The sequence below is a fragment of the Mastomys coucha genome, unplaced genomic scaffold (genome assembly GCF_008632895.1).
Source record: "Mastomys coucha isolate ucsf_1 unplaced genomic scaffold, UCSF_Mcou_1 pScaffold13, whole genome shotgun sequence".
NCBI classification, from domain to species: domain Eukaryota; kingdom Metazoa; phylum Chordata; class Mammalia; order Rodentia; family Muridae; genus Mastomys; species Mastomys coucha.
In genome coordinates this window covers 13239389-13259165 of record NW_022196895.1, presented here as the reverse complement: position 1 = coordinate 13259165, position 19777 = coordinate 13239389, and the positions used below count along the sequence as shown (strand labels likewise).

General features: G+C 40.2%; 1 protein-coding gene across 1 annotated transcript in view; it reads left to right on the top strand.

The window, feature by feature from the left end:
* Positions 1-19777, top strand: part of Cdh2 (cadherin 2) — a 215198-nt gene that overhangs the window by 165857 nt on the left and 29564 nt on the right. The window contains exons 7-14 of the mRNA XM_031365043.1: positions 225-397; positions 7401-7538; positions 8206-8391; positions 10874-11127; positions 13076-13218; positions 15793-16026; positions 16336-16569; positions 18477-18616. Of these exons, the coding sequence (XP_031220903.1) occupies positions 225-397; positions 7401-7538; positions 8206-8391; positions 10874-11127; positions 13076-13218; positions 15793-16026; positions 16336-16569; positions 18477-18616 (1502 nt within the window). The remainder of the gene's footprint in view (positions 1-224; positions 398-7400; positions 7539-8205; positions 8392-10873; positions 11128-13075; positions 13219-15792; positions 16027-16335; positions 16570-18476; positions 18617-19777) is intronic.

Sequence of the window (19777 nt, the reverse complement as noted above, 5' to 3'; positions counted from 1 at the left end):
TTACATGGTCCTGGGCATTGACTTTGGCCCTTAGGGCTTGCATGCCAAACATTTCACTGACTGACCTCTACACTGCCATGGTTAAGAATTTTAAAAATATTTTTGTATGAAGGACTTAAAATGTTTTTGTATGTAAATAAGTCAAAATGTTAACATACTAAAGAGACCTGATTTTAGGGGCCCTGAAATGACAGGTAATTATCTGATGTCTCTTCACTCTCTAGGGACGTATGTGATGACAGTCACTGCCATTGATGCAGATGACCCAAATGCCCTGAATGGGATGCTGCGGTACAGGATCCTGTCCCAGGCGCCCAGCACCCCTTCACCCAACATGTTTACAATCAACAATGAGACTGGGGACATCATCACTGTGGCAGCTGGTCTGGATCGAGAGGTGAGCAGACCCAACACTCTCCTGAAGGAGCGAGTGGTCTCAGGGGCAAGCAGTAATGCTCACTTCCATTCTGGTCAGCAGTGCAAGTTCTCAGAGAACTTAATGTTGTAAATGATATGTGTGTGGTCTTAATTAATGCTAGACGCACTGATATTTGACTAAGTTAAGCCAATACTCTCTTGTTTCCAATTTTTAAAGTTTTTTCAGAGTCCTATTTTTATTCGTAGCTAATGGTTTTTGTGGGGAACTAAGTTGGACATTGTAGTCAAGTAATATGTCTCCAAATGAATTTTTAAGAGACTCCATGTATATGTATATGTATATGTATATGTATATGTGATTGGGTCTTTGTGGCTTCTGTGAATTTCATGATGAGTATTGTATAAGGGAATTATCATCTTTATTAGAACTTGCTCCTGAACTCTAAGAGAAGTTACTTTCCAACTCTGAAGACTGGTACTGTGTTAATTTTACTCTGTTGAGCATTTAAAGCTGGTGGTACTGAAAATCACACCTCTGGAATACTATTCTGTTGGAACTGCAACATTGATGGCATTGAACACCACACCTAATAATCTAACAGTGTACAAGAATGTGCATGTTTTGGTGACGTGCCAGGTGGATGAATAGAGCTGAGTACCATTGTTCTTCACTTGTGAGGGCCTATCTGAAAGGGCCTTTGAGCATGGTTTTGTAGACCTTGAACCTTCCTATTCTCCAGCCTTCTTATGCCTTCTCTAGGCACCTATCAGGACACTTTGACATCTGTTTTCTATTCTGTGTCCTGGCAGTTGTCTTTCAGCTTCTCAAAGCCATTGACCATCAATGATCATTGTTTGAGTGAATTCTTTTAAAGTGTCAACACCTAGAAATTATGCTTTGCAATTTTCAGGCTGAGCCAGTCTTTGCTGTACCAGAACCTCAGATTGTGTCAAGTAGAAATATTATAGGCACCATGATATAGATTATTGACAAGAAGTTGTTTTTTTATGTTCTCTCTACTGCAGTAATGTGCGTGTGAATTGAATTAAAGGCGACATTGCTATTGTAATTAGTTATATACACAAAATTGTTCTAGAACCATCATAACCAAGTAACAGAACCAGTCAGAAACAGCCCAGTGGATATATGTGTTCACTGTGCCAGCATGAAGACCTGTTTTGGATTCCCCAAATCTACATAAAAAGCTGTTCATTGCAAAGTGTCTATAAACTCAGCACTCTGTCAGGGCAGAGACCAGAGAGTCGCTGGGGCTGGCTGGCGGGCAGCCTAGCTCCACATTCTGTGAAAGCAACCCTGTTTCAACAGGTTAATATATAGAGAGAGATAGCGCAGGACAGTTGGCATCCTCCCGTGATGTAGACAGGGATGTTTGTCTGCACAGTTACACGAGGATACCCCACATATACTGGACAAAGAAAAACAGAGAAAGATAGCTCAAGATAGTGTTTCTGCCTCTTCTGCTGTAATATGAAACAATATTCTGATACCATAAACTCAATATGAATACCATATTTGGGTAAGATTATGGAGTATTTTTCAATAGTCTCTCCCCGGGGTAAGACTGATTATATGAAGACTTAGTACAGGTTGCACCTGTAATATTTTTTCTTCCACACGAGAGTTCCTGTGAGATATGGAATTCAGGGCTTCACTAAGTTTCTCCCTGAGATTCCTCTTGTGTTTAGCCAGGCTCTTTCATGGCAAGAAAGAGGCATAAAGAATTAAAGACAGTTTTCCTTTCGCAGACCAACCATGTTTAAAAATCAGAGAGGCTATATTTAGCCTGCACGATAAAAGCTTGAAGTGGGGTATAATTGTAGTTAAGTATATCCTGCAGTTCACGGGGAAACCATCCGCCACCCTTGATAACACTAATGCAGAAATAGATGGGAAGCTATGGGAGCATGGGTTAGATACGATATGAGGAATCACTTCTTGACAGTGGAATTATTAAAAATCAACAATGAGTTACCAGAGGAAATTATGGAAAGCCTTCCATTTTCTGAAAGTCATTTCCCCAAGAAAAAAATACATCTATCTTGGATGGTTTATGGTAATTCTGCCTGAGGCTGGGTTTAAATTACTTTGACTTTTTATACAGGCTTGAATTCCTTTATTTCTATTAAAATTCACAGTTTCCTTTTTGTAGAAAGTAATTTTCACTATCATTCTCTCAGGACGTATGACACCTTCCAGTGATGGAGTCTTTAACAGTTGAAACACTTACCAGAGTCACCTTTTAATTTTTCTTTAATCTGCAGTTTTTAAAAATGTTCTTTAAAGTTTTGAAATCTAAGGCCTTCCAGCCCCTCCCCACACCATCATTTTCTGGCATTTTTTAAAAAATGCACTCCTGACTTTTTGTTACAATACCTGTTCCTGACTTTAATCTCCTCTTTCTTTTTTTTTCTTTCTCTTCATGTCTAATCTCTGCCTTCTCAGGATGACCAGTAGCAATTAGTTTTCTTACTTTTATGGCAAAATACCTGTATGAAGCAGTTTAATTAAGAGAGGGTTCATTTTGGCTCATAGTTCAAGGGATGCTGCAACCCATCATGGTGAAAAAAGTATGGTGCCAGGAGCAGGAGACCTTCCACAGCCAGGAAGCAGAGAGGAAATAGGAAGTAGATTCAGGCTAGAAAGCCTGGAGTTCAGTGACCTATTGCCTCTCCATCTTAAATGTCCCACAATCTTTCCAAACAGTCCCACCAGCAGGGACCAGTTATTCAAACACATGAACCTATAAAACTGCACTGCCTCCCACAGCTTCTCTGCCAGGTTTGACTCTGGGGATCTGCTTGTTGGGAGCTGTTGAACCTTCTTTAACCTATAACCCTTGGTCTCTGCATCAGTAACATGGATTTCGTGAAAGGGTTGGCAGGATACTGAAATAGATTAAAGAACAGAGGGTAGGACAGTGCATTCAGCATTCAGTGAACATGCTGCTCAATAAATCCTTGCAGCCATTTTTTTTCCACTGGCATAATTGACAGTCTCCTTTTTCTGATGGAGCATTGTCCATTATTTTTGCTCTACAGCGCATTTTCCTGGCAGGGAAAGGCCAGTGTTTGCTGTTTCCTAGGCCAAATACTTTGTATATTTGTGCCCTGGCCTCCTTGTTGGTCCTGACGTGTGACCTCCTTCTTGCTACAGAGTTTAGTTCTCACTTCTCTGCAGCCCCCTTCATACTCGGCAAACATGCTGAGTCTCCTCAATGGTAAAGTTGCTCATCACACCTCCTGGAATGAAGGTGGAAGTCTTTTATTTTGGTGTCTTAGACCCACCCTGTAAGGCATTGACCTCACTGTCTCCTTCATCCCTTCATTTAAGCCCTCCAGAGTTTCTTGCTTCCCAATTTGGAATAATGATGCCAACGCTCATACAACCACCTGCAGTTCCTTGTAAAAGTAGTTTTATGTGCTCTTCTGGTGTGTGTTTATGTGTCGAGGGCCGTGTGCTAACACAAATTGAACTATGAATAGACATAAAAGTTAGATCTGGTTATAGAAATGTGTTGTAGAGCATGTTCCCTAAGGCCCAGAACAGTTCTACCTCAAGGAATTTCAGAAGACCTTAAATAGTTGACTTTCATCTGTCTGGCCCAGAACAATAGAAAGGCTATTGTTCAAGACCAAGCTTTCTCAACCAGAAACTGTACACACTTTGAACTAGTTCTTGGTGCAGGGTCTGTCCTGTGCATGTTCTGCGGAATCCCCAGCCAGAGCCCATAATATGCCAGTGATATTCCCAAGTCTTTACATTGAAAAAGGTATTTTCATTGGGCACAGTCGCACTGGTGGAGAATTTCTGGTATAGACAGAGGGAAGTGACATGGAGGTAGAACAGGCCATGATGACACTGAATATAAATACAGAAAGTATGAGAAAAAAAGAAATGATCACAAGTAGCTTTGCTAAAATGCACAAGTCAGTGAGAGGTGGCATTGGAAATAAGCAAAGTTAAAAAGAGCTTCTATCATCTGGAGCAGGAAGAAAGGGAAGAGCTTGGAGCTACACTGGATCCTGCATCCTGTGTAGCACTCCAAGTACTTCTAGCGATTGGAGCTGTCACACATCAACACCAGGCAAGCATGAGTCAATTAAGCAAGGCCCTTTGGGTAGTTCAGATGCTGAGATCCTAAGCTAGCAGACCTGCCTTACCAAAAGCAAGAGCATTTTCCAGCATGCTGCTTGCACGTGGTGACTATGTTATTTGTCAAGTGGGTGGTTACTTTGATTTTCACAAACATCCTATTTAAGAAATAACAGTGTCCCAAGTTTTGACTTTTTGTAGTTGAGTCATGGTCTCACTCTACACCCCAGATTGGCCTTGAATTCATTTTATAGCCCAGATTGGTCTGGAACTAATAACAATCCTCCTGTCTCAAGCTTCCAAAACCAGGGATGGCAGGAATACAGCCAACAAAATGTTTGTGAAGCTTAAAGAGTTTTAATACCAGCTTGAAGCAATAGGAAATTTCAATGATATCAATGGATCCCAACAACTCAGCTCAACTCAAAGTTGTATCTAGTGTGCTTGTAAAATTTTAAGTATTTTTTTATAGAATAGACATTAGGAAACTCTGTAGGTTCCTATGTTTTATAACATTATTAAAAGAAAACTTAGATTTTCATTGTTACTAGAACCATAGTAGCTACACAAATGGCATTTCATAAATCATACATTTTTTAAATGTCACTTAATTTTCTGTGCATGTATGTTTTCCTCCATGCATGTCTGCATACCACATACATGCCTGGTACCTTCAGAGATCAGAAGAGGGAGTCAGAAACCTGGGGACTAGAGTTATAGACAGTTGTGAGCCACCATGTGGGGGTAGATATTTGAACCTAGGTCCTCTCAAAGAGCAGCCAGTGCTGCTTGCCTGCTGAGCTGTCTGTTAGCCCCCATCATAGTACATTTTTATTTCTGTAGTTTTCAGTTGGGAAGCTGATCAAATGTCCCCCTGAGGTTTCTCAGTAACCATGAAAGGGTGAAAGTGAATGAACAACTATAAGATTTATCTTTTAATTAAAATATATATCACTTTCCCCTCCCCTTTCCTCCCTCTAAGCCCTTGCTTCTTCCCACCTTACTACTCAAATTGATGGCCTTTCTTTAATTGTTATTGCTGCACACACACACACACACACACACACACACACACACCATACTGTTACTTGTGTGTATATGGTTTCAGGGTTGACCACTTTGAATTGAGTAACCAATTAAAGAGCTCGTCCCTGGGAGTGACGAATTCTCTCTCTCTAGCAGCCATCTGTTGTTTGTAGTTAAAGGGGTCAGACTCCAAGATTTTCTCCAAAGCAATAGGCTTGAGGAGGAAAGCCATTTAGCTCACTCTGGGCTGGAGTAAAAATGTTGCAGGTTACAACAACTTTAAAATGGTTCATCCTGTACTACATATTTGCAGGTTTTTTCCAATTAAAAAGTATGTTATATTTTCTTATAAGAAGAAATGAGGAAACCAATGTAAATATCTGCTAGAGATTGGCGTTCAATCCACCAGCAGTGTTTAAACTCTTGTGTGTGAGGTTGGCTTTCCATCCCATTTCTTTCTGGTCCTTGCCCTTCCCTCTAATGACTACATCAAATGCCACAATTTGTGCCCCTTTCCTCCAAGCTGCAGGTCTCTTGGAAGAATGGCCGTTTATAATGTCGGCTATATTTAGAACCAGAGGAGCTGCACTTTGCAGTGACACTTGTTTTGTTTAGTGTGAAGAAAAGAGTTTTGTTGTTGAGAATGCTTTAGCATTTAAGAAAATGATCCTTTTTATTCTGTGCCAATTCTCATGGAGATTCCAAATGCCTTTAGGTAGTGCTTTTGCTTAGACTTTCCGCAAATAAAATGCTGTTGGCTGACAGTATAGATTTTTAAGATAATCTCAACTTTCATTAAACATTCATTATAGTTTCATTTGGCTCTTTGTTAAAATCGCCAGTCTGTATTTTTCAAGTAATGTCTGCTTGCGTAATAAAAATCACCTTCATGTAAATGTTTCCTGTCTATATCTGTGATAGGGTGGTACTCAAAAGAACAGATTATTATATCTCAGTGCTGATCCATTCATTATGTTCCTATTCAATTCAGTACCTGTTCTGTTCCACGACTAATAATTTAAATGTATATCTTTCAATTGAACTTGTATTTCAAATATGTTTTATTTCTTTATTTTATGTGTATGAATGCTTTATCTATATGATATTATGTACATTGCATACATGCCTGGAACCCACAAAAGTCAAAAGAGGACATCCAAACTCCTGGAGTTAGAGATGTTTGTGCACCAACCTGTGGGCTCTAAACCCCAATTCTCTGCAAGGGCAGCAAGTCTTCTTAACCACTAAGCGACCTTCTCATGCCTGAAATTTTGATGCTTTTAAAAACTATAAATAGCTCTTATGTAATTTTTAAACAGTTAGTACTAATGAGGAATGGGGGAAATATTCTTATCACCTAATTATAAAAGTCAGAATATATGTAACAGTACAGAATATCCATGCATAGATATATAAAATATTAAGGGTAGGCAAACCTACTTTGTCAATTTGTGAATCGCATATACTTCCTTTTTTCGTGGCTTCCTCATTACCTTTACTGTCCTAACCTGCCTGGGAATTAATATATGAGATGCCAGAAGACTTGAATACTTATTGGCAAAAGAAAATCTTGTAGCAAAAGAAAAAGGTTGAAACCAGATGGAGGCTTCAACTCAGCCATGAATTTCACACATCTGCAAAGTGTTCAGTGCATTCATTCTCAATAGTCAAAGTGAATATACATAGTTAAATCTCCCCAGACAAGGACCAGACCTGTGCTTCCTGAGTTAAAGTAAACTCCATGTGGGAAATTGCAAGTCATGTTAATCAGAATGAAGGGTGTTGTGCTCTCTGTGAGTAATAAAGAACCCTTTGCAGAACAATTGTTATGTCTTCTTGAGGAATTAGCATCATTTAACTTGTTATCGTTATGTCTCTTTAGAAAGTGCAACAGTATACGTTAATAATTCAAGCCACAGACATGGAAGGCAATCCCACTTATGGCCTTTCAAACACAGCCACAGCCGTCATCACAGTGACAGATGTCAATGACAATCCTCCAGAGTTTACTGCCATGACCGTGAGTACAACCTGTCACTCAAAGAGCTTCAGCATTGTGGTCTATTTGGAAGAAGTTTAGTTATGAATAATAAATGCATTAAATAGAAATGAAACATGCTTGCCCTGATAGAGGAGTGGCCATTGACTCAGATGTTTTTATAGCATGGGCTTTAAAATGGGCATCTGAGTACTGTAGATCCTCATCACCCCTCACCTCATCACAGAAGTTAAAATACTCTGCCTGTAACAAATACCTTGGTGTAGTGGTAACAGAATTCTTCCAGTGTTTCAGATGCCTGAAATCCATGCCTGATTTGTGCTTCTTTTCCAGCGAGTAATTACCTAGATCCCGAGTCAAGTTATTTCCTATGTATAAGTCTTTGCTCTGGACCTCACATTAATCACACTGATATTCACAAATGGATGCTAATTTTAATACTAATGAAACTGCAGCATAAATGTAAAAAAAAAAAAAAAAAAAAAGGAAATACTGGGTGACTAAAAAGTGTTCCAGCATCTTTTCTTTTTAGTCAGACATAAACTGGGTGATTACCAGCAATACCTATCTCCTTGTTTAGTGTAGATCGTAAAATTTTAATGGGGCAGTAAAATCAGGGCAGTGTGGTCATCGGGCAGCTTGTCCTTCAGTGGGCCATATCTCAGACTGAGGTCTGTCTTTCTTGCAGTTCTACGGAGAAGTTCCTGAGAACAGGGTGGATGTCATTGTCGCCAACCTAACTGTCACTGACAAAGATCAGCCCCACACGCCAGCCTGGAATGCGGCCTACAGAATCAGTGGTGGAGACCCTACGGGAAGGTTTGCCATCCTGACAGACCCCAACAGCAATGATGGGCTAGTCACAGTGGTAAAAGTAAGTATCCTTGGAACCACAGACCCAGACAGCTCCCTAGCAGGCACCAGCCTGTGCCCTCTCCCATTACTTTGCTGTAGAATCTTGGGACCTTTTTCCTTTGAAATACTACCAAGTCTGGAATTCCTGACTACTTAGTGCATTATGTGTTGATGTCTCATTTATGTTGAGACTGAGGACAACATAAATTCTCTCCCATTATCACAATTAAAGTCAATTTGGAAAGATTTACCATTCTGAAGGCATGGTGTCCTCAGCAAAGGGACTATAGCTGTTCCATTAGTGGCCTTTCATATCCTGGGGGGGTTGGCCATCCGTCGATAGCTGGAGTGCTTGTCAGGCAAACACCAGGTTCTCAGTTCAGTCCCCATCAGGGCAGTGGGAGGAGTAAGAGGGGAGTGGAGAGATACAATGCTTATTCTCATGGAGTTTGGGAAGAGAGTAAATGAATGAAAAGACAGAAGAAAAAAAAATCACAAAAGTAGTATGGAACGAGTAGTTGGGGGAGCCTATATTTTATTAATTTTTTTTGTATTTACATGGCTATTTTTAAATGCTATTTTTGTGACTTTAAGACACTAGTCTAGCCAGGCATGGTGGCTTACACCTTTAATCCCAGCACTCAGGAGGTAGAAGCAGCTGGATTTCTGGAAGTTCCAGGCTAGCCTGGTCTACAGAGTGAGTTGCAGGACAGCCAGGGCTACACAGAGAAACCTCAACTCAAAAAAAAAAAAAAAAAAAAAAAAAAAAGAAAACCAGAAACAAACAAGAAACAAGACTAGCTTTATTGTAAAAAGAAAGAAACAAAATGATATGGTGGCAGGCACAAAGAGAAAGCTCTTCAATAGGAACAAACACATAGTTGTGAAAGCCATTCAGGTGGCCATCTCTTCTACCTAAAAATACTTGAGTGCCTGAACCCACCAGTCTGCCCTGATCTGTGTGCATAGGAGGGGAAAGAGATGGAGGCTGGAAATCTCCTGGACACATGACAAGTAGGAAAGGATGGTGCCAGCCCAGACCTCAGTTTTCTGTTTTTGCCTCTCAGCTCTGCCCTGCAAAGCTGTGCAGCCATCCCCACTTACATACACAGCCTTGGTGGGAGGGGGCTCGAGTCCGGCCTCCAAATGTTTGTGCATTTGTGAAGGACAATGAGGTTAATATACACGATGTGGGTCTCAAACTGCTCAGACATCACTAACATCAGTAAATGTCAACAAGGGCATTTCAGTCGTTCAACATATTACATCCTTACCAGCTTCTTTCCTGTCTTGTTTAAAGAATTTGAGGTGGCCCTGCAGAATTCAAAGTCCTGGAATGAGAAAAAACTTCGGTGGATTTGATGATTTGGAGATAGCTGGCGTAGGATGTTGCTGTGTTTTGTGCTAATTACGTAGCTTTCTCATCAGCTTCAGCTCTTGGTCATTCTTAGATTACCAACAGCAGCAAGAAAATAAACACCCTCTGAACTTCCCTGTCATTACCAAGCACACTGGATTTCCATTACTCAGTGACCAAGGGGAATTAAGAGTGAAATTCCTACAGAGTTCTACTGATAGAGGACTCAGTGAGACTCTAGCAGTTAATATTCACATAAAGGGTTATTTGTACATTGCGTTAATCATTTAGAGTGTTCTCATGTGGGAGTCTTAAAATCCAGCAAAATATTCACAATTATTATGGAAGACAGCCAGATTTTTAGTTTGCTAAGTAAAGAGAAAAAAAAAGCTACCTATAAAACACTTGTTTTAAGAGGAGCATGTGTAAACATGCTTCACTCCACAATGTGTATTTTAATTTATGAAAGATACTTTTTATTTACATTGAGTGATTTGTCGGTTGTTTTGGAGGTGGGGAGGTGTGAAGGCCAAGACACATGTGTGGGATGTCAGAGGACCACTTGGGAGAATCAGCTGTTTCTATCATGGTTCTGGGGTATGGAATTCAGACCAGTCAGGCTTGGCAGCAAGCATGCCTGCTGAGCCATCTCACCAGCCCAGAAAGACACTTAAAGTGGATTAGGATTTAGCCCTCATTTGAAAACATTGTATAGCATTTTTCAATTATATAGTATTTTTAACTGTATAGTAATTTTTTTCAATTCATTGCAAACTAGTGAAAGTTTTCTTATATGAAAGGTAGTTTTCCCTCAGTGTTTGAGATTATAAATCTTATGCTCTAACCTGACCTCAGATTATTTACTAGTTTTGGTTTTCAAAAAAAAAAAAAATCAATTTTCTACAGACATCTAAATAAATGGCTCCATGCAACAATCACATGCAATTTTGGAGGAACATAAATCTCTCTGTCAGGGTATGTTCCAATGAGGCAGTCCTACATGCTTTCCAGAAATCACTGAAGAAATTTTGCTAACTGAAGGGTAAAAGTTAATGTTTTGGAAACGAGACTCAGAGACAGATGAATAGCAGAACGAAATATTCTTACTTCTAAAAAAAAAATGGTTTCCATTTTTCTTTTTCAGCCAATTGACTTTGAAACGAATAGGATGTTTGTCCTCACTGTTGCTGCAGAAAACCAAGTGCCATTAGCTAAGGGGATTCAGCACCCACCTCAGTCAACAGCAACTGTATCTGTGACAGTTATTGATGTCAATGAAAATCCTTATTTTGCCCCAAATCCTAAAATCATTCGCCAAGAGGAAGGCCTCCACGCAGGTACCTTGCTGACCACGCTCACTGCTCAGGACCCCGATCGATATATGCAACAGAATATCAGGTATGAAACACTACTATCATGTCCTTAGATGGTGTCTGTTCTGTGCTTTGTGTGGAAATTATTAAATGTACCATATTTAAAAAAAAAAGTCCATTACAACCAAAAGTAATTATTAGAAGATAAAATTATTGTTTCTTACTTTTGAATGTAATGCTTATTTACTCTAGGAATTTGATGCATAGATGCAGTTTCAGCCTAGTCCTTCCCCCTTCATTCCCCCCAGTTTCCCCTACTGCATTTCCTCCCCACCTTCATGTACTCTGTCTTATAGCCTCTGGGTCTAGTTTGGTCTAACTGTATGCACATGGGTGTGGCGTCATCCACTGGGGCGTGAGGAACTCACCAGGAGCTGGATTCCTAAAGAAAACTCATCTTTGAACTCTAGCATTCCCATGTCTTATAAAGAATATTCCATATTTTCTGAGATTAAATATTATTTTACAACAATAGTCTCCTTCAGTCCTCAGCACCCAGAGAAATATCAGATGAAGACAGACATGGATTCTGAAATAATTTTGAATTCTCTGGCGTATTTCCTTCTTAGGACATCCATGACTTTATTAGGTTAAAAAATATAAGACTGCATTTATTCATATGTTAGTAGAAGGAAAAAATGTCTTTCTCATTAAAAATATCAATTATTTAGCCTATACTTTTGTATCAAACACACAAAGAAGCAACACTGTAAGTGAACAGGGAAGCTTCAGGAAATTACAAGCTCTCTCTTTCCCACACGTCCAGCAAAATGAGAACATAGGCCAGACCAAAACGGGCCAATGAATGATGTTCACCCCATACCTGGGCAACAAACCTATAAGATGTGTATGCATGGACTTCCAGCCTCAGAAAAAGCTAATTAATTAATCCTGAGGTGGGACTGGGTGACTGGCAGGGCCTACTCCATCCAACTGTTCTCTGTAGTAGCCCAAAATCATTTTAAAAATTAATTCATAATTTGGTTGAAGTGCTTTCAGAATGGCTGCTACCAGATGATTTACTCTGAGTCCCCAATTCCATACATGGGGATCAGGGTAGTTATATGACTGGTTAATAGGCGCATTAAAATCCTGTAGAGTTCATCTCTCAAAATATACCATAGCATGTCCAATCTATGTGTTATTTATCTGAGTTTCAAAACTTCAGCTCACAATCTGAAAAGGAGTTCAAAGAAGTGAATCTGCTCTCACGGGTGAAAGCCTGTGGGACTCTTTGAAGGACACAGTCTGAGGCTTGGCCCCATTTCGGGGGTCTTGGTGGGAATGGGATTTTATGGAACCTCCCTGGTGAGGCTCTGTCTTTCCCATAAGGTGGTGAAGCATCAGAGGTGGTTTGCGCTGTGTACTTTAGCTTCTGACTCCTCCAGGTCCTGTATGACAGGGCCCTGATTTAGAGACTATATTTGAGCAACATCGTTAGTACCTAGGTTATGGGTTGAAGTAGGCAAGCGTCTGAACTGAGATTGGCTAAATCTACCTCAGCTCACCACAGTGAGACTGTCTGTTGTGTTTTACCCTAAAAGCTTCGCAGACTTTCCTGTGCTTTTGGCGCATCATGGCCTTTTCATACCTCCTGAAATCACTGCCACAGACATACATTTCTACATTTCTACCTTAAAATTCTTTATCTGGCCATCACCTACAGCCATGTAAATCAATGAGGGCTTTACCTCTTTGTGTTTAAACCTGCAACATTTACTAGGCTTTATTTGTTAAGTTTCTTGATTTTTTTGTTTTGTTTTGTTTTGTTTTGTTTTGTTTTTCGAGACGGGGTTTCTCTGTATCCCTGTCCATCCTGGAACTCACTCTGTAGACCTGGCTGGCCTCGAACTCAGAAATCCACCTGCTTCTGCCTCACAAGTTCTGGGATTAAAGGCGTGCACCACCACTGCCTGGCATTTGTTAAGTTTCTTATCAAAACATATTTGAGTCTCTGCACTTTCATTTTGCAGATACACAAAATTGTCTGATCCTGCCAATTGGCTGAAAATAGATCCTGTGAGTGGGCACATCACTACTATTGCTGTTTTGGATAGAGAATCGCCAAATGTAAAAAACAACATCTATAATGCTACCTTCCTTGCTTCTGACAATGGTATGTAATCAAATAGATTTGCTGGATTGTCCCGTGTGTTAAAGAGAGCAGTGCCTTTGGTACTGACATAGGAATTCAGGCTTTCTGCAGTACTAAATGTTACAGAAAGCAGACCTTTACTCTATTAAGTTTCTAAAGTTTTGTTTCATCTTGAAGTCCCAAATTTCTCTTCCCATTTCCCACTAGGTGAAGTCTGTCTAAAGTGTTCCCAGAATGTGTGTGTGTGTGTGTGTGTGTGTGTGTGAGTGTGTGTGTGTGAGTGTGTGTGTGTGTGTGTACATACATATATACATACACACACACATATTCTTCATGTGTTTCTTTCTCTGCGCTTTTTATCTGACGAATTCCTGTAATGTGCTAGAAAATTTATTTTTGCGCATATACAGAAAGTGAATATAAGAGCTTTGTAAAAGTGTTGCTTTTGAAACATATATTTTGATACTTTTTATTTTCCAGTGTGAGTTGGTTGAAAAACCTAAGTATGTTCTCTTAAATATCTAAAATCAGGAGAACATAAATAAATGGAAAATGAGAGCTTTGCTAGTTCTCACATATGTCCAGCTTCCGGTTCTTCTATAGAACTGGCTGGCCTCAAACTCAAGAGACCCATCCATCTGCCTCTGCCTCCCAAGTGCTAGGATAAAAGGCATGTGCCACCACCCGGCAGTCCAATTCTTTGTGTGGGGTTCATAATACAGTTTCAACTCTATTTCCTTTGTGTTATTTTTGTGAAACAAATATATAATGGTATTAATAGCTAATTTCCACTGACTTAAGTTAGTTAGAATTGTCCAAATAAAGTTTTTAAAGCAGTACTTGACACAAGCAATATTCACATAAATATTTCTGTCATTGTGAATAGTTTCAAAATGGGATCAGAACCATGTTTTTAAATGTTTTTAGCATTAGACTATGAATGTATTTGCTTGTTGAAAAAATACAAGCTTCAAATTGGTGGTCAAGACGGGCAGTTTTAAAACATCGTGGTGATAAGACCCACTTGCATGAACAACTATGGAAAAAAAAATATGTTTGGCCCCAGATGAGTGCAGCATTTTGTGTCCTTTCTAATATAAGATGTTTGTTCAGCCTCTTAGCATTGGGCATCTGCAGGGTCAGCCTCTGCTACAGGGGCAGTAAAGCATCTGTCTGTGCCTACTGGAGAGTTCCTGGCTTTCTGCAAAGTCCCCTTTCCTCCCTTTGCTGGAACTTAAAGTTCCATTGTATAGAGACTCAAAGAGTCATAAAGTGACATGGACGCATGTTGACTGTGAGGTATAACTGAGCTTTTCACTTACCAAGATGGATTCTTCTAATTGAAGGAATATTTGAGAAACAAGAAGTGAGCCCTTTGGAGCCACGAAGCTCCATGGATGGACTTGTCTAATTTCAATGCTCAAGAGGGAACTTCTTAGGCTGGGCAAGCTCTTAGTCTCTGTACCCTAGTTTCCTTGTTGATAAATAGCTTCACTGATGCCTGCTTTGTAAAGTTATTCTGAGTTAGTCAAGTAATCTTAAAGTGATAGTAGATGTAAAGATTCCTCAAGCTATCAAGCATCATAGTGTTGATTTGGAGAGAAACAGAGAAAGGGTGGCTCTCGCGGAGAGGAGAGAGAGTGCTCCTGCCCTCTCGTCCACTGCCTTCCTTGTATTCTTTCCCACCTCCTTCTCACGACTGTAGACATGTACACCTGCCTAATTTCATCACCTCCTGCTATGTCACTTAACTATCTGGGATTCAGTATATATAACTGTTTATAAAATGCATATAAATACAAATAGTATGTCTATACATGCACACACATAAAACTTCTTAGGTAGGTGTGGATATTATAATACAGCCAGACTAAAGAGTCACATGAGCTGTGAGAGATAAGATTTTCAGGGCTGATGAGAGCAGGTTTAAGGTCAGGCAGAACACTTAAAATGCACAGTTTTGTGTATTCTACAGTATATAAAAAAGCCATGGCCATGAGCAGTTTGCAGAGTCTAAGGGCCCTTACCTATTTAAACCTTCTTCGCAGGAATTGTGTGAATTAGTGTACAAAGAGCTTTCCCATCCTTGCTTTTGTGTAGTTGGCGAATAAATGAAACATGTTTTTCCCTCCAGGGGATGTGTTCCCAAAATCCCTATCGTCTTCTATTTCCTGCTTGTCAATAGTTGCATTGGCTACTGCTGGATTTGAACTTTCAGAACTCTCCTCCATACATTCACACGTCCTGTTGCCTTATCCAGAGGCTAGGTCCATATTCTCATGAGCCCCTCCTTTGATATTCTCCACTGGTTTTAGAGGGGTGGGCTATTCATGAGCATGGAGTGATGGGCGGCTAGAGCAGAGGAGACATGACATCCATGCTCAGCTCCCAGGATGGGGCCAGCAGCTCAAGGCCATCCGAGGAGAGAAGGAAGCCATGAGCTTGCTCTGAAAACCATCCGCTCAGCTACTGTGACAGTGAGCATTTTTCTATGAGATACAGTGATAGGGACAAGAGGCTTCAAAAAAATATCACCACATTTGAGGATCAGCTAAGGAACTGTTGCCCTCAACTATGACTTTTGTCTCCTTTTAGGGATCCCTCCTATGAGTGGGACAGGAACACTGCAAATCTATTTACTTGATATCAATGACAACGCCCCTCAGGTGTTACCTCAAGAGGCCGAGACTTGTGAAACTCCAGAACCCAATTCAATTAACATCACAGCACTTGATTATGACATAGACCCAAACGCAGGGCCGTTTGCATTTGATCTTCCCCTATCTCCAGTGACTATTAAAAGAAACTGGACCATCACCCGGCTTAATGGTAAGAGCAGGTTAATTATGTGTATGCATGTGTAGTACAGTAGTTTTGAGCCCTGGTATTGGAAATTAATTTTATATGATTTATAATCTTCTCATGAAACTTTTTTTAAATACTATATAAGGCGTAAGTGAGATATTAAAAGCACTTGAAACCTAAAACAGCTTTTCACTGTACAGCACAATTGTGATTAGTTTAATTGGTTACAGTTAGAAAATACATTCTGGAAAATAGAAGAGTATTTTGTTTTTTATAAATCTTACCAGGTGTTGACTGTCAGACTTTTTCTCTTTTTCTCTCTTTTCTGTGTAGGTGATTTTGCTCAGCTCAATTTAAAGATAAAATTTTTGGAAGCTGGTATCTATGAAGTTCCCATCATTATCACAGATTCAGGGAATCCCCCCAAGTCCAACATTTCCATCCTGCGTGTGAAAGTTTGCCAGTGTGACTCCAATGGAGACTGCACCGATGTAGACAGAATCGTGGGTGCAGGGCTTGGCACAGGTGCCATCATCGCTATCCTTCTGTGTATCATCATCCTGCTGAGTGAGTACTTTGTCTCAGAGAACGTGGGTCTTTCTACTTCTACGATGCTCAGCAAGGAACCCTTTCAAAATAACTGAGCAAGTCCTTTGGATGGCTGAGCACCATCCTGTCAATCGTACAGGGGCAGCCAGGGTCAGTCCCTTTAGCAAAAGAACAACAATGAACATGAGGGAGTGCACTGACACATTTGCAACAAGCCGCCAGTTGTGTTCCCGTGACTTCTCAACCATGTTCTGTGCTGATTGCTGGGGGGGGAGGGGTCACACAAAGCCCATTCCACAGAAAAGTGTTAAGCAGTCCTAAGTCTGAGCACTCACCTTATGACTTGAGTATGAATTTATGGCACCTAGCTGAAGATTTAGGAAAATAAGTGTATTGCTTTCCTTCGCTTCCCTGCATATAAAGTGCAGTTAGCATACTCGCTCCAGTCATGCAGGGATCAAGGTATTTGTTTCTGAGGGACCGCACCAAATAGTGAGAGATTATACTCCACACAGAGCACATTTGATAATGGAAATGATTGTACAGCTCAATAAATTGTCTGTCTTTAGCATAAGTGCAGATTAAGGAATTTCTTCTTTTTAAGATACTTTGCAATCTTTGGTTCAGTGGAATGCAAAGAATTAACCACCAGAAAGTACTTTAGGAACCACTGCTAAGCATGCAGGTTAAAAGAATGAATTGCCCGGGCCGAGTGTTTTATTGTGGAATAGCAGCGGGGCCAGTTTATTGTGTGATCACGCTATGCACCAATCACTTTCTTGAAAATGTTGGCCATTTCTTTTATGTTTTCTCCATTTACAAGTGTTCTGGTAATTTAGAATTCTGTCCCTTTATTCCAAGCAATTACTATAGAAGCCTGAGCATGTTTTACTTCCTGTGTGGAGACTGCTTTGACTATAATTTGAAACCTGCATGCTATACTAATAATCCACTTGCTAGATTTAGCCCTGAACAATGGCAAATGAGATCATGTATCTGGCTTTTAAAGGAAGATATTTATTTTTATGGCCAATAATAAAAAAAATGTGCTCAAATGGGAGTCATTAAATCTTTTTGTTTCAGGATGTAAACTGATACCCTCCGATTTTAGACAGAATTTATTCCTAGATGTGTGCTCAGGCATGCAGTTCACTTTCAACCAGAATGTGCCATATATGCCAGCCTTATCAAGACAGACTTAGGGATGATAGATTCAGCCATGACAAAGTGACACAGACATTGTGAAAGAAAATGAATTGGCACTGATTTTAACATCAACTTGGGGGAATTTATGGTTGCAGACCTGGCACTGAGTGTGAAGGATGAAAGGCTAATATTATTTCAGTGAGCAAACTAATCCCCGTGCCTTCATAGCTGCAGCGAGGTAGGGAGGAAAATGCAGACTAGCATGACAGAGAAGCCCCAGCCTCTGGGAGTCAAAAAGCAACCAGGAATCCAATTCCACACCCAGCTCTCATTTCCTGCCCTAACCATCTAAGCAAGCCCTCGTTCCCCAGGGGCAGCCCCTTTCTCTGAGAATTTGGGAGCATAATGACAACTGACCAGTTCCACAGTTCAGTTCAGTGCTGTTTTGTGTCTTTGGAGTTTATGGAGCATTCTGTCAGGGTATCGATCCTCTAGGAAGCCAAGATGAAGATAGAAGCCACATAGTCACTTCCGTAGCTCGTGCCTCACAGGACAAAGGGGTTTACTCAGCATGTCCATGGGACGCTGGAGACTAGAGTCCAGGTCTTCACTCTGTGTTCTGGCGGAGGATGGTGGCAAGGCCCACACCCAGTACCCAGAGTGAATCACGTATCATGGTCCTTCCATGTGCTTACGTCGAGAATGCAGTAGTTTGAGGTTCTGTAAGTCTGGCTCTCAGAGTGAACAGCAGTTTGCATTTCTCCTCCTCCCCCGTCTAGTCCTTGTTCTCATGTTTGTGGTATGGATGAAACGCCGGGATAAAGAGCGCCAAGCCAAGCAGCTTCTAATTGACCCGGAAGATGATGTAAGAGATAATATATTGAAATATGATGAAGAAGGTGGAGGAGAAGAAGACCAGGTGAGTCATGTTTTAAATCTTTTAAGATTATGTGTTATGAAAACCATCACATTTTCTGCCATTTATCATATCACATTATGATATGATAAGTTGGTATATTCTTCTCATAAAGTCACATAATTTTTATTGTTCCCAGAATACCAGTTATAGTTGTATTCATTTTCTATTAACATCATTGATTCAGGAAACATACAACTTGAATCTATTTCACATAAATTTGTATTGTTTACTTTGGCCTTTTTTCCCCCACTAGATAATTAAAATATAGGTACAATTAATTTTTATACTGGGCTCTAGATACACAAGGTTGGTATAAAAAGCACTAAGTCTGCTTATTTTGCAGATACTTCCCAGGCAAATTTAATATTACAGGCATGATTTAAATCTCTGGTGACATAAAATGAGGTTGAGGCAGCAAATATTTGCCTCTAAGCGTATTACCATCAGTGGAAAAAACTCACACTTAGAGGCCACATCTAGTCCATTCATTTCTCCATGGTGTCTGTCTTGGTGCCTGGCTTACAGTAGTTGCTCAATAGGTGACAGAATTCTCTTCTTTATGTTAAATAATATTTGCTTCTGTGTGCCATGTACACAGAAGGCTACATGTACGGAGGGTGAGAATAAGCAATACATGAAAAACATAGGCGGTTTTCCTCAGAATCGACCTCCTATATGCCCTAAGAACAATTTAAGAGTTCCATATTACATGCCAGGAATTGGCCACATACATCAAATATCTCTCTAAAATCTTTGAAACCTTCCATTCCTATGAGAACACCCCACTATTGATAACTGCAAAATGAGCTCCACTTAGGTTCCAGGTAGTTGTCACCTTAGGTCACAGGACTTGAATCTGAGTTTGTCTGGAGTCACACCCTACATTCAGCCATCCATACATATATTTCATCTTGAAATGATGAGAAGTGTAAGGAAGTATTCTCAAGAGGTCACAACAGGTATATCATCAACACGTGTGATGCTATAGTTACACCGTTTCTGCTTCTGAAACAAACGTCAGAAAGAGTAATCTGAAAAGAACCTGGCATTCTAGGGGTTGGTAACATCAACAGATTGTTTTCTGCCTTGAGTGCGTTTGGTAGTGGGCTAATCGGTATAAGCACACATACACACACACACACACACACACACACACATACA